This window comes from Danaus plexippus, chromosome 10, assembly GCF_018135715.1.
Source record: "Danaus plexippus chromosome 10, MEX_DaPlex, whole genome shotgun sequence".
NCBI lineage: Eukaryota > Metazoa > Arthropoda > Insecta > Lepidoptera > Nymphalidae > Danaus > Danaus plexippus.
The window spans coordinates 2,079,638-2,094,200 of record NC_083543.1 but is presented as its reverse complement, the minus strand read 5'-3'; the positions used below and the strand labels follow the sequence as shown (position 1 = coordinate 2,094,200).

Sequence of the window (14,563 nt, the reverse complement as noted above, 5' to 3'; positions counted from 1 at the left end):
TTCGGATCGATAAGTGTTAATATTTAAATATTTGTCCCCCTTCCAACGTCCAAGGTTGCCAACCCTGTTTTCCCTGGTTTTTATATTTACTACACTTGCCTGCCATTTGGGCCATCATCCATACCTCGAATATTTGCATGCGCGACAGACTAGATAGAAGAGTTTCCACGCCATCACTTCATCTGATGCATAGTTTATTAACATGATTGTTTATTGGTTAACCAACCGCCTTACATTCTGAGCGGCCGGGTAGCCTTCACCATCAATATTCTGCGACAACTGAGCTGGCATGTAAAGTACAAGGAATTAAAAGCTTACCTAGGCCATATCGACGCAATGTGTTTAATAAAAGCGTGTCTGGAGTGGCATCTAAAACCAGAACTCTCAAGGAAATATTACACGTATTTAGGGATACCACAGAGAGAGTCATCTGCGTAAAGATCAGCTCATGTAGTAAAACTATATGTGAAATTGGGTATAGTGGATCGAAACGTGACTGGCCACAATGCTTTCAATCGTCAGTAAAGCTACGACCTTGCCTGGATATTTCCACCTCCAAACCTCATTTCTCGAGGCTATAATACTTGAACAGTGCCAAAGGAAGCTTCATAATAATAGCTCCGTTATAGTAAGATAGTCTTTGGGCGGCAGATCTACTACATTGATCTCTGCAAAAGTCTTACCAAATTCCCAATCTTTGTCAAATTGTAGTAGACATCTTTAATAAATAAACCCGCTGAAGCTCCGGGACCTTCATTTGGATATCATGGCTGATTCCGGGACGGACGGAAATGACTGACGGTTGGACTAATAAGGAAAAATCCATATTATTATCTAATTGGCAACAATCAATGCTACATCCTGCCCGCAACGGTTTGAAAAAATGGAGTTTGTGGTGTATAAGTCAGTCAATTGATTACAAAAACCCATGTCCAGCAGATGTCACCCGTTTGGCTCATTGGCCATTTGCATTATGAAGAGGGTTTGGTCCAGAACCATTCTTGTACATTAATGTTTTATTCCAATTTTTACTTAAGTTGCCTCAAATATAGTTTTTGCATCTACCTATATGTATATATTCTCGTTAAACACATTCTTAAAGCTATTTCAGTAACACAAGAAAAAGAATTCCACATCAAATATCTAGGACTCTAATATTGCTTACAATATTTCAGTACACATCTGGTAAACGTAAACAAATAATATTGGGTACTGAGGCTAATAGCAATCCTGTGCCGCTGGCTGGAGGCCGCCCATCTGAGACCTGCTTTCTCTGGACACCGCCGCGCTGGCGGCGACTCTGCCCCGACACCAGGGCTGCAAACGCTAGTCCTAACAACTAGCTTGCGTTCACAGGTGGAGTCGCAGCCAGCTCAGGGGGCCTACGTCCCGAAGAGCTAACCTTGACCCCCCTGCAGAGGCCCGAGATGACCTTGTTGTTGTAGCAATCCTGCTGCTTTTATCGTCAGGTAAAACGATCATACTTTATTGACAATTGAAGAATAATTTTTTTTTGACCAGGGTAACCCGATTATGTTTTGGCCACGATCCGAATCCAAGACTGATAGAATAAATTACAGGTAGTCTAGGTAGAAAATTTCACAAAACCCATTTCAAGCCCTTGATTGTATTGTAACCCAGTAGGGGTTTGCCGATTAGTGGACCTAATATATTCAAATGAATTATCTTTGATCGCTAAAGGGACGGACCTAGAGTGGCATCGAGAATAGTTATGAGTTTGGATTAAGTCTTTACTCAAAGAAGCCGGTATTGAAGCTTCTCGCAGATCTGTAAGATCTTCAGTAGCTTCCCTTAACTGGATGGAAAGCCTTCCAATAGATTAAATTTAAAAACTGGAAACTGTAGACAATATCCTTTAGATAATATTTTAAAAGAGTTGTACTAAATCAGTCACAGGAAAATACAAAAGCGTAGTTGTCAAGCTATTTTGATTTTATTCCATAAATCAAATTGTTATTAAAATAAATTATTATATTCCAATACTTTAATTTTTATTGGACACATTATAGTACCGTCATAATATTTATGACCAGGTGATAACAAACTCGTCACTCAAGATGGATTCCGCATGTCAACATGGAACAATAATAGAGAGTTTTAACTAACAATAAAACTTACCTATTATTTTTGGTTAAGACATCCGGAATTTCTATCTGGTTCATCTCGAGTATGTATAATGAAGTAAGAATTATCAATTTGTTAAAATGTGCCAGTTTCCGCAAGTACCGGAATTGAGTGAAAACTGGACTAAAAGGCTAAAAAGACGAGTGCTTGACTCAAGATGGATTCCGGATGTCTTAAGGAAAAATAATTGATAAGTTTTATTGTTACTTTAAACTCTCTATTTATGAAGTCTTCATTCTGTTTTAAGTATATTGGACACACTTATACTTAGCTTTAATTTTAATTGTAGAGACGACGTAATTGAAGATAAACAGTATTTTTAATACTAGTAAGTAGTTGAAATATGACAAAATTATCTTGTTTAAATAATCTCCTATCCTTCACATTGCCTTAATCTGATTATTCCGCCATAATTCATAATCCATATAAGAAAAGTATTATGATGTGATTAATTTAAAATAAATATTTAAATGTTAGGTGAGACCAAATATTGTTTTAAGGACTGTTTTTGTTGAGTTTAATCGCTCAGCCTTATTTCACCTACATTAAGTTCGTTTAAGATCTTGTGATTGCAGTTAAAAGCGCATCGTCACGAAACTTTTATAGCAAACATAAGACTTAGAAAATAAATGTTACATTTTGAAATATCTGTGAATTGGTTAAATAAAACTTACGTTTCTGTGTCACAATATACACATATATCGAAATCCGTATGTTTATTTTGCTATTGGAAGCTAATAATACATTTTATATGAGTGATAACATACTGTTTAATGGAAAATATGAGCCTACTCGAACATATTTATTCTGCTTCCTATATCTGAGCAGTAATGTTGTCATCATATGAAGTTTTTAATTCGGTACTCAGCATTCGGACAACATTATACTTTTAACAGGAATAATTTTTATTTTACTTTATATTTTGTGTCTGTAAGTAAGTATATATGTTCGGATCCTACGTTGTATTGAAAACTTTAAAATTTTTGACATTGACTGTTGAGAAAAAAAAATGCATGGTCATTAATTCTTGATACCTAGACGATGTTGAGTAAGGTAAGACGAGGCAAGTAAATTGTTTATAAAACAGATGTTGTGAAGTGCAGTTCTATGGCATTAACTACTTTTTTTATATATAAAACATGTGTGTGTACAAATACACACATCTACATTGCCTAGGGATATTTCATTTTTACATTAATATATGAAATTCTGTATTTATTTTGCTAAAACAATTATATATAAAAATTGAAGTTTATATTATGGTTTATACTTACAATACATAAAAGGAGATGCATCAAAGATTTTTTTATTGTGATTTTATTTTAGGGTGTAATTTTTACATTGTACATAATGGATTTTATGTAGGAAATTATGAAAATTAAAGTCATAAAAAAAAACAAAAAAAGATATTTAATTACAGTTAATAATCAGTATTTCCTCCCCTAACATTAATAAGAGTTCGGCATCGGTTATTCATGCTCAAAATTAAGTTATCCAAATCGAGCTGTGGTATATCAGGTCCCAGGTTATTTTCCAGTGCAGGAAATGTTGTTCTTCTGTTATCAAATTTGGAGAAAAATTAACATAGCTCTTCGTCGTAACACGTGCCATGCGTGTTCAATGTGATTTATGTCGGGGGACTGAGCAGGCCAGTACATATGGTGGTCAGATTGAAGCCTTTTGCATTTGCATAGCTGTATTATGGGGTTGTCTCCTAGCGATATTTTGAAGAAAACGGGCCTGTTTAGGAGTAGTGATACGATATCTGCCTGAATGACGTTCAGCGACATCGCCTGTAGCACGATATCGTGACCATAATCAGGAGATTACATTTTGGCCGGTTTGCAGAGTTTCAGCAACCACACTTTGTATAGAGCCCGCTTCCAACATGCCTAGAGCTCTAATCTGCTCTTCCCTTGTCAAATGCCGATGTGACATAACAATAAATGTAACACGCGTTGAAATTAGGAAAATTGCATAAAAGAAGAAAATGTGTAATCACTTTCAATTTTTCGGAGTTTCACTATTTTATTGTAACATAAACTAACTTTTTGACGGCCAAATTCGAATAATCGCTATTCTTTGGTTTCAATATGAGGTTTTTTATTTTTATTTTTTTGAAGTTGGAAAGAAGAGCTGGAGAAGAAAATATTTTATATACCAACTTTTGTTTATACAGTAAATAGTTTTTAAGTTAAGAAGTCTTTCATGTAATATCCCTAGACATTGTTGATGTGTATTCAAAAATTCTTAGTTAACATTCATTTTGTATGTATATTTTTTATTAGAAAACTGATTTTTACCATAATAAGTTTATGTATAAAATTCTAGTTTTACAATTTAACAAGACTTTCTTTTCTAAAACAGCTTCATACTTATTTACAATTTTGAAACCGGAGAATCTGACATAACTCTTCATACCACTTAGTTATGAGGGAATCATATCAACAAATAAAGTTTTTTTTTACTTTTTTTCATTAAATGGTATTAAATATATATAAACCATATTTCTTATTTTTCACAAAGCCATATTATTGTACATTGATCCTGCTCTATACCTGATCATTTATCACTATATCAGTAATTCCCGTTAGAGATTTATCGGTGTCCTATTTTATTTAGTCTACATAGTTTATTTCTTTCTAAAGCCATTTCTGATGTCTAAGTAGATGAATCAAACTAGTGTTATATGTATATAAAGTGCTACTTGACCACTAGGACAAAAAAGGGTATATTATGTAAGACGTCTTTAAAAAATCTGTATAAGCGAAGAGGCAGTAATAGGTTTCAAATTGATATACTTATTCCACAATGAGGTAAGATTAAACACCTTTTTAGAACAGTAATAAAGTTTAATTATATCCACAACTTTTTATCACATGTGGCGCAAAAAGCTCATGTTTTGCTTTTCTCCTAAACAGAACTGATTTTGTTGAAGTTTGCACGGCTTAAGTATTATATTTATTAACATAAATTAAAACTAACGCGTTTAAATTATCCTGTTAACGTAAGTAGAAGTCACGCAAGTGTTCCAGCGGTGTATGTTGCGTGAAATGCTATGTTTGTTATTAATTACGCAAATATATTTTTCTATATGTGAGTTATTTTTATAAGTACAATGTAAATGGAGTTTTCAAATGATTTTAACATTATGAAAACAATTTTGTTTCTTATTTTTGTTTTTAGAAACAATTCCAGATATAAGATGGATTTTATATTAGTTATTCTATGATTTCGAAGAATTCGAATCTATTTCGATGAACTGTTTTTATCGGAAGGTATCTTAAGACTTTCTTCATTAATAGTTTTCTTTGAAATCTTAAGAAGATAAGCTTAAACTGTGTTCAAGGTTTCAATATTCGATATATTTGTTGTAAACAATGTTTCTAGATAAAATTATATATATATATATATTCTTATCTTTTAAAATAATTTGTAAATCGCTGAAGGCTTCAGTACACATAATTACAGTTTATGAAATAAGGCAAGAAAATGAAAATAAAATCATCCATCATAATGGTCGGGTGCGATAAAGCTTGAATCACGATAGCAAAATATTTCCACTGCAGTATCGTTGTTTTTTAAAAAGTTATGTGGATATATTCAAAGATTATGTAAATGACATTTGAATAAAAATAAATATTAACTAATTCGAATTGCACAAAGACATGTCCTATGTTATCAGCAATAGCCAAAGTTCTACTATAGTAAACGCTCACTTATTCAGTACATTATTACAGAGCGGTATGTACACATTTTATGTCAAAGTTAATTCATAAGATATTCTAGTTTATTTACTAATATATTTCTTGACAATCATAATTCTAATTATTTATGTGTTTCATTTATTACTCATTGTGAATAAAATACCTTAAAATTCATGAAATTTACAAAATAATGAAGTTTCTATTGCAGATTCGCGGAATTATCCAATGCTAGTTACGCGGCTTTGCACTATCCCCGACTAAATTTTGATTATCTCATTCATTAAAAGGGTTTCCCAGCTTTATTAGTTATTGGTAGTTGGTAAATGTTTAATAAATTTCCAATAATTTTCTGTTTTCGGTATTTACGACCTTAAATATTTCCGTCAGAGAACAAATGTGGAACAAAAAATATAGGTATTTTGTTGAGCTCAGTCGAGTTAGTCAGAGACACCAATAACGATATTGGACACTAGGAGTCATCTACACGCGCAGCATGTTGGCAAGTTTAGATCATCAACGTTTAATGGCTGTAGTTGGCGTCTACTGAAAGCACTCCCACTCTTGCGATGCTTCAACTCTAACGGTAGACGGAGAGTGAAATATAACCAAAATATACGATTGTCGTATAATTGCCAGTCGGTTGTGTACATGAACATGGAAGCTGAAACGTCTTTGATAGCATTGGATTTCGTTAGCTGAAACGCGTCTATTTGGGGTTATAAAACATTGTTAAATGTTAATAATTAATAAATTTTTATCTCCTACCTAATAAAGCGCATAAAATTATTTTCAATATTTTATAAAATATTTCATTGTTGACTAATGTATGGTTTTAGAGAGTTACCTTTATGATTAAGTTTGCTTTTTGATAGGTAGCTATTGATATTTTTTTTGGTTTTGGTATAAATTGGTTCGTATTGGTTGGTATTTGGTTGGTATTTGGTTGGTATTTGGGATAAAACATATGAAATGTTTGTTTCGAATGCGTTGCCAAATTTTTATACAAGTTTCAACTATGAAAGCCAAAAATATATTTGTAAATATACTATTCATTTTATTTTTTCCATTCTTAGAATTCGAAAATACTACGTCAGTTATAATCGCATAAAGTCAATTGATAGGATACGAGTTGTAATAGTAATTATTCGATATTGTAGCCTTGGAGGCTTCCCAGACTTCTAATAAATATTACTTTAGTCAGCGATTCAGTTCGTGATAAGTTTTTTTACGTGCATTTACAACGACTTTTGGTACAGTTAAAAAGAAATATTCTGTATTTGTTAGAATCTATTTGTTTTTTCAACTAACAATAGTTTACGTTTTCTTAAAAGTGTGAAAATTTGAGGATTGAGCCATCTATCACCTTTAATATATAGCAATGTTTTTGTTATTCAGCATAAAAAAATCAAAATATCTGAGACATTTTACTTGTCATATTTTCCTTACTATTTATGTAAATATTTGACATAATAATAATTGAGATTTACAATTTATATGAATTAATAACGTAATAGCAATCCTGCACACATCATGAATATTAATTGCAACAACAATTGTGTCCCACAAACCTAAATTCGACTCGATAATCTGAAATTGATATACACTTTAGAAGTCACATTTATGACTTAGAAGACTATACATTCATATATTCTAGTCTAATTGAGTAATAATATTTCGAATTATGTACTCTTTATATACCTAAATATGATTTTTCAATAGTTTAAATAGTAATTTGATTTATATTTTATATACGAAAAAAAAATCTTGAGATTCTTCCTGTTTCCTGTTTTAAAACATTTCTATAATTACGTTTGACATAATATTGTTCGTGAATGCTCTTTGTTCTTGTTTCACATGACACAAAAATATAGACAAGACACACAATAGTCTGTATCACAGGACTATATATTATTGCAGCAAGTTATTTTTCTAATTCGAAATTTGTTATCATTGTATCTTACTACAATAAAACTGATTATATTTTTAGTCTTTGTGGAAAAATGATATTCTAATCTAATATTAATAAGTGGCGTAACTTTATTAAGTATCTAGATTAATTAGGGCAAATAAGTTATTGCTCGTTTTTGAAATTGGTCAATTGACAAAGTGGAAAAAAATACTAAACGTAATTTATATTACCTAATAAATAATCTCATTTTGTTATAAATAATATTTCTCCATAGGAAAATCAACCTTTTTTAATAACCTTTTAATGCTATATGTACATTGAAAATGATTATAAGGAATGATTTGGTTACTTGGTGGACGCCAGCATTTCTTTTCGAAATAACAAATACAGCTATTATTTAAAAAACAACAGTACTTAGTTTTGAGCCTGTTAGAGGATTAATGAAAAACGTCTTCATGAAACAAACTACCTGTGTCTTGTGAACAGCTTTGTCATTAACTCAATCATACAATACGTTAGTATTCTAAAATCTTAATAAAAGGGAAACGACATTCCTCTAAAAGACCTAATGTCTCCTTGTCTGAGGGCATATTTAGAGCCATCTGGCAAATTTCCCTGTCTGTAACCCAATAACGTTACTTAAGGAATTACGCTTCAAAAATCATTGTAAGATATTCATCTTTAACAAATATATAAATAGCCATGGTTAATAGATATTTCACTATCAATTTACTTCAAACTTAGTGAACGTTCAAAAGAAAGTATCACAAAAATTTTTTTTTTTAATTATTGACTCTTCCATATATCAAAGAACATATGGATATTTTTATCATTTTAACACAATTATCAAAAAATATCTCACCATTTCCATTTTTGTAAAAAAAAATATTTAATGATTTATTAATGCAAAAAAAAAATATATATTTTTTGTAATGACAACCACTGCAACAAAATTATATAATTAAAGAGGGGTATGTTTAAATTATTAAAAACTATTAAGCCTATTACTAATGCTGCTATATTGACATATAGAAAAGAATTACCTCATTGGATGAATGATTCTTTTGACTTCTGTTTTAAATTAATACTTTACACTTCATCTATTGCACATCTATTGATAGTTTAGTTCATACATCTGTTACCTACTCAGGCTGATTTTTCATTAATATATGTATATTGTCATTAATCATGTGATCGATACATAATTCTTGTATCCACTCGATATCTGATGCCAGGAAATGCATAAGAGTTGAAATTTTTATATTTCTCATCTAACCTAAAATATTGTTGGACCAGTTAAGGAAGTCAGCATCAGATTTTTAATATTGCATTATAATTGTACAAGATGATTAGTCATCGCAGTGAATAAAATTGCTTTTAAGTTTAAAACTTGTAAAGCAAAGACAGGAAAATTTGTGTCTGAAATTGAAATCTTCCTAGAGTTGGTCTCCGAATGAGGTAAGCCGAATCAGGTGCAATTTAACCCCCAAAAACAAAAGTTTGCGAGTAATCCACTCGTACTCCACAGCTCATTTTCTGTAGCTCGGACATTACAAGACATTCCCATAAGATTAACCAGACTAATGGGATGTCTAGGGTTGACATAGCGACAGACATTCAATTCTGAAGACATTTGGAGAATAAGGCTAAACTAGCCTCTAAAAAACTAGGGGTACTGAATAGAGAGAGGCCACTGCTTTCATGCCAGGACACTTGATTTTCTTACACAAAGCACAGGTTCATCCACGCATGGAGTACTGTTCTCACCTTTGGTCTGGTACCCATATTAACTTCATACAACGACAGACAGTTTGTGTTGTCGACGATCTCATACTCACAGACGAACTAGAACCCTTAAGCCTCGTGAGGAGCTTAGCTTTGTGAGATTAATAGTTAGCCAGTTGTAAATTTTTTGTAAAATTACAATTTTGAGTTTGTTTTAAGGTTTAGAACATAGAAATAAAGAATAATGTTGGTTTCAGATAAGATATGGAATCAATATTACATAACATATTTTGTGGTAAATTTATATTACTTGAGTCGATTTTATATCACATTAAAATATAATATGGTCAAAACTATAAAATAGTGGAAAACTAGTGATCTCTCTTGATTTTACTGATTTTTCTTTTAATTCGTTCCGTATATGCCGCGATGATATTAGATAGAAGAGGAAGAGCTGATGACTTCTCGTCATCTTTCACACCGACTTCGGAACACAGTTCAGCACGAGTTTTCCTACAGTTTGGCATTGCAGCCTCTGAACCCATCACAGATGCAGTATACAAATAGCCATTCCATTCCAAATATTCTTTGACAAGCTCATTGATTAAAAGCACCTCGTCCGAAGGCTTCGGAATACCGGCACTCTTGAAGCCAGGATTCAATACTTGTCTTTCTTGTAGGACTTCGGTTACTTTCGCTCGCATCTGGAATAATATTGCAGTAAGTATGAAAATATTTTTCTGTTACTTTTACGTATTAAAGTCCGGGATGGCAATAACTATTTACAAAACACATGTAGCTTACTAAACCTTTTCTAAGTTCATAATAAAGGTGATGCATAAGGTAATAATTGAAATATTAAGATGAATGTAAGGATATTACAAAATAATTCAGAGTTTCTGGCCGAGATCTCTTTTAAGAGATAAGTTATCCTTTGTGTATCACATTTCCTTTATAATACTGTAATTATTTCTAGTATTAGTAAATAAATAAATAATATCAAAACAATATTATTTTTAATGTAAGCCTTAGAAGATATAGTAAAATAAGAAATATTATCAGAAAAGTAAATTCAGCCAAGAATCTAAAAAAAAATATGTTGGGTTGAGATTAATACAACCCACACCCCCAGCGCTGCGCTCTAAACAGTCACGATCTGTCGATATGTATGTCGAATGATAATGACTGAATGAAGTGGATTCTAGTTGAGCCGAGGCGGGTCGGTAACATATTTTATTATAGAACCAAAATGACTGTTAAAAAATTAAATAATCAAATTGTCTTAAGTGGCGTCGATTATTTATTTGATACCAAGTCTCATAGAACCTTTATGTATCTCTTTGTACTTTTGTTTTACGTTATCTATAAAAACGTTTAATAGGTATAAATAGTTTTTTTTGCTGGATGAAAGATCAATTTTTACTTTCGCATATAGTCTATGTTCACCCTAAGGCTCTCAGTGCCTCGAAAAAACTTTGCATCAAGAACAAAGTCACAGAATATAGTTCGCAATAAAATTACTCGCGGAACAGGTTTTTATTTTTTAACCATGGCCGAAAAATAAGCCGTATTGTATTATTTTGTTGTATATTTGATTCTTATGAAATACTAAACGTATAAGGGAAAAGACAATGTATTTAAAAGAAAATGGATGTAATTGAAGGCTGTTTAATTAAACAAAAGCATCCACGAACCTCAGTATTCGTTGGATAAACAGAATTCCTTTGTAAAATTAATTTAGACTTGCTGCTGAATGTTTAAAAATTAAGCATTTCATTCAAGTCAGTAACGGCGTTCTTTCAGTTTATAGCATAAACAACAAAGACGCATGTTGTTACGTTAGAATAATACTTGTGTTCTAGTCAAAAAGTATTTCATACATAATTTAATTTAATTTGAAAAAATACACTGTTTAATGAACTGTTTATGGATACAGAATGAGTTGAAGTTTCCTATTAGTTTATGTCACATTTTTAAGGAATAACCAGATATTTTCCGTTTCATATGAAGTTGAATATCGTATGAAGTTGTGAAAAGGATTTTTGGTAGGTGTTCCCTTTACCCTATTAGCAACTATAAGTACCATAACAGATGTTGAGGAGAAAAGTATAGATAGTGCAATTCAATATCAGGGAAAACGTTTGTTCTCCTAAAAGAGATCATTTCAATGACGAAATAATTAATTTGTTACGAGAGTTTTGAATAAATACCTCTGCTTCAAATTTGTTCAGATGACCGCTTTTCTTCAAAAGGTTTTTTATAGCATCTAGGAGTTCCTTTTCAGAAATCGTTGGATTTTCACTCATTACAAAAATTAATTATATTATTACAACGGAGCTCTTTGAAATGGAATATCGAAGTGTTACCTGAAATTAATTTGTTGTTTCCGACACAATCATTTAAAAAGGTCAAAAATATTTTTCCTCACTTTGGCATAAATCAAATATGTCATGGTAATTATATTTCTTTCTTTATCACCAGTATTCCTTTTCGTTTGTGATAAATTAAAAAAGGTTTGATGATTTATAATTGTTAAATATATGTTTGATAAAAATATCAAGCAAGAATTGTAGTAATTGATTTAAACGTATCACCACTGAGAACACTTATCCATAACTAAATATAGTACAACCTTTTCTGAGAACGAGTATACCAATCATCCATAAGTGATACGGCTTACCGATCGCGGCCAAAAGAAACCATTTTATATTAGTGTATGAAACTGTTCGTGTCATAGAACGATCGCCTAAATTGCTCGTCACAGGCGATATTTCAAAATCAAATTGCTCCCTAGCGCTGTCGTGCATGAAATTTCCGTACACAGCAATAGTTAAAAAAAAATACGTGGTTTTTTAAAAAAAATATTGTTACCCTCAAATTAAGTAATATTAGTTAGTGCTAATTTTGTAAATGGGATAATTTTTTCATCTTGCATTAATATTTTAACAACGAAAACCTTTGTGTGTGTTTCTTTGAAACTTAATAATTGTACCCGCTTAGGTGTTATTTTCAATTAACGTAGTTATAATATTGAAATCAGTTCTGGAACTGGGGTGGTCTTTGTCTTAAACATTTTGGGGATTCAATCACCGGATAGTTTCAATCAATATGCTTACGAGTATATACATATATACTGCTAAAAGTATAAAGCTAGTATTATGAAATACAATTACTTAAACAAGTCAAGTTATTTTATATTGTTTGGTATAAAATAACTTGACTTATATGTATAAGTGCTTTAATTGATACATTGCTTAAAATTTTTAATCTATGCTTATATTTGGCCATTTATATTTAATCAATGTTCTTTTAAAAATAATTGTTTCAACATTAGTATTGATCAACTTCGTTTGAATATAAAATCGCCACAATTTTGAATGTTAAATTTCAATGTTGAATATCCTTTAATTATCGTTCATTTCATAAAAAAAACATTACCAAGGAATGATAATCATGAACCTATATAGGGACATATGTATTGTAATGATCCATCGGCTTATAAATTTCAATAATTGTAATATAATATATTACGTTTAGAAAAAATATGTAGAAGTTGTTGAATATTGTTTGGTATTCCTTAAAGTATCAATAAATTATTGGGAAAGTTTATACTTTAATGGTCAGAGAATCTGTTTATCTTTGATAAGTAATATTAAATAAAAAACTTAATTATTTTGTAGGACATTTCAACTGTTAAGTTTACCTGAGATATTCTAACTACTGCCTAAATTACAAGTTTTTAGAGGCAATTAATTATTATTAAAAATTAATATTGTTTAAAAAATTAACAAGTGTTGCTTCCTGAGAATATGCTAGCTTAAATATTGTTTTATTTGCGTATAATGAAAACTAAATATTGTCTAAGTTTTTGTTATCTTTACAAATAAAGACGCGTTTTGTGTTTATAGTACACAAATTTTCTCTTGCAACAATAATAACCTCTTTTGTCTCTGAACAGAAACATTGTTGTACAAATAAAACAAAATACGTTAAAACAAGCTTCCTTCAAAAGACATTAGTGCTGCACTTCGTAACAAATGTTGTGGTATTAATCTGCAGGCTGCAACTATTTCAGACTTTATGGTCATTTTTATTCACCGATTCAACATTTATAATATCAATAAAAATTACTGAAATTTCAAATATATACAGTATGTGTAAAAAAAAATCAACAGCATATTAAAAAATATAAAATTCTATGTGGAATAATATCACCTATTATACCTGTATTATCTGTCTAGACAATTAGTCTCTTTGGGACTCGAAATAATAAACATTTGAACGTGTATATTATTAACTCGTACAAAACTAAATTGAAAAAAAATTGTTCTTGAGCAAATAAGGCTGAATTGTTTACCTATAAATAATGATTTATCAATGGATCAATGCATCTCTAAACTTAAATCATTTAAACGGTCTTCATCATCAAATCAGTTGGTCAAAACCACTACGTTATATTTATATTTACCAATGCATTTGTCTTTTTTTTTATGTATTATTATAAAAAATCTATTATTTTACTTCAAGTCTTTTATTTTAATAAAAAGCAATTTGTTTCATACATTTGAGATCTTTTGTTATAATGTAAAGATGTCGTTGTGATATCGTTATCGTGTCTTAGAGAATAAAAGTCTGGACAAATGATGTTCTTGCAGTGACCGATTTCAGGATCGCTTCGAGGTTTCCCGCAGTTGTTCTCATTGATCTAGAATAAGATACATACAACGAACTTATATAAATCTCGAGCTTAATAACTTTATGTTTCAAAACGCTCTAAGCTACAGTATTTAAAACGAGTAAATCCAAATGCTTGTAATGGTTGTAGGTATATACTTTTATTGAAAAGGATACGATGTATAATGAATATTTATGTAGTTGACATTGTAATACTTTCTGGCGACAAAATAAAAATAAAACATTTACTTAATTACAAACTCATATATTAATGAAATTTTATTAAAGTGCACTTGGAAAACTACAGCATAAACAGGATAGATGTGAAAACAGGTCTGAATTGGGTCAATTTCCAACTGTCCGTGTTTTGTTGTAGTTACTCTGATTGTAGTTACCCTATTAC

At 30.8% G+C, this 14,563-nt stretch overlaps 1 protein-coding gene across 1 annotated transcript; it reads right to left on the bottom strand.

The window, feature by feature from the left end:
• Window positions 1-9,760: 9,760 nt before the first annotated feature.
• LOC116766915 (centrosomal protein 20-like) lies at window positions 9,761-11,927 on the bottom strand. Its single transcript, XM_032657059.2, has 2 exons — window positions 11,697-11,927; window positions 9,761-10,190 (listed from the first exon to the last, which is right to left on the bottom strand). Exons 1-2 carry the CDS (start codon window positions 11,790-11,792, stop codon window positions 9,858-9,860), a joined length of 429 nt encoding a protein of 142 aa, XP_032512950.2. The 5' UTR covers window positions 11,793-11,927; the 3' UTR covers window positions 9,761-9,857.
• Between the last annotated feature and the right edge of the window lie 2,636 nt (window positions 11,928-14,563).

Coding starts and splice junctions, on each gene's coding strand:
- LOC116766915 (XM_032657059.2), bottom strand. CDS start 11,792: ATGAGTGAAAATCCAACGATTTCTGAAAAGGAACTCCTAGATGCTATA. Junction 10,191..11,696: donor TGAACAAATTTGAAGCAGAG/GTATTTATTCAA, acceptor ATATTATTCCAG/ATGCGAGCGAAAGTAACCGA.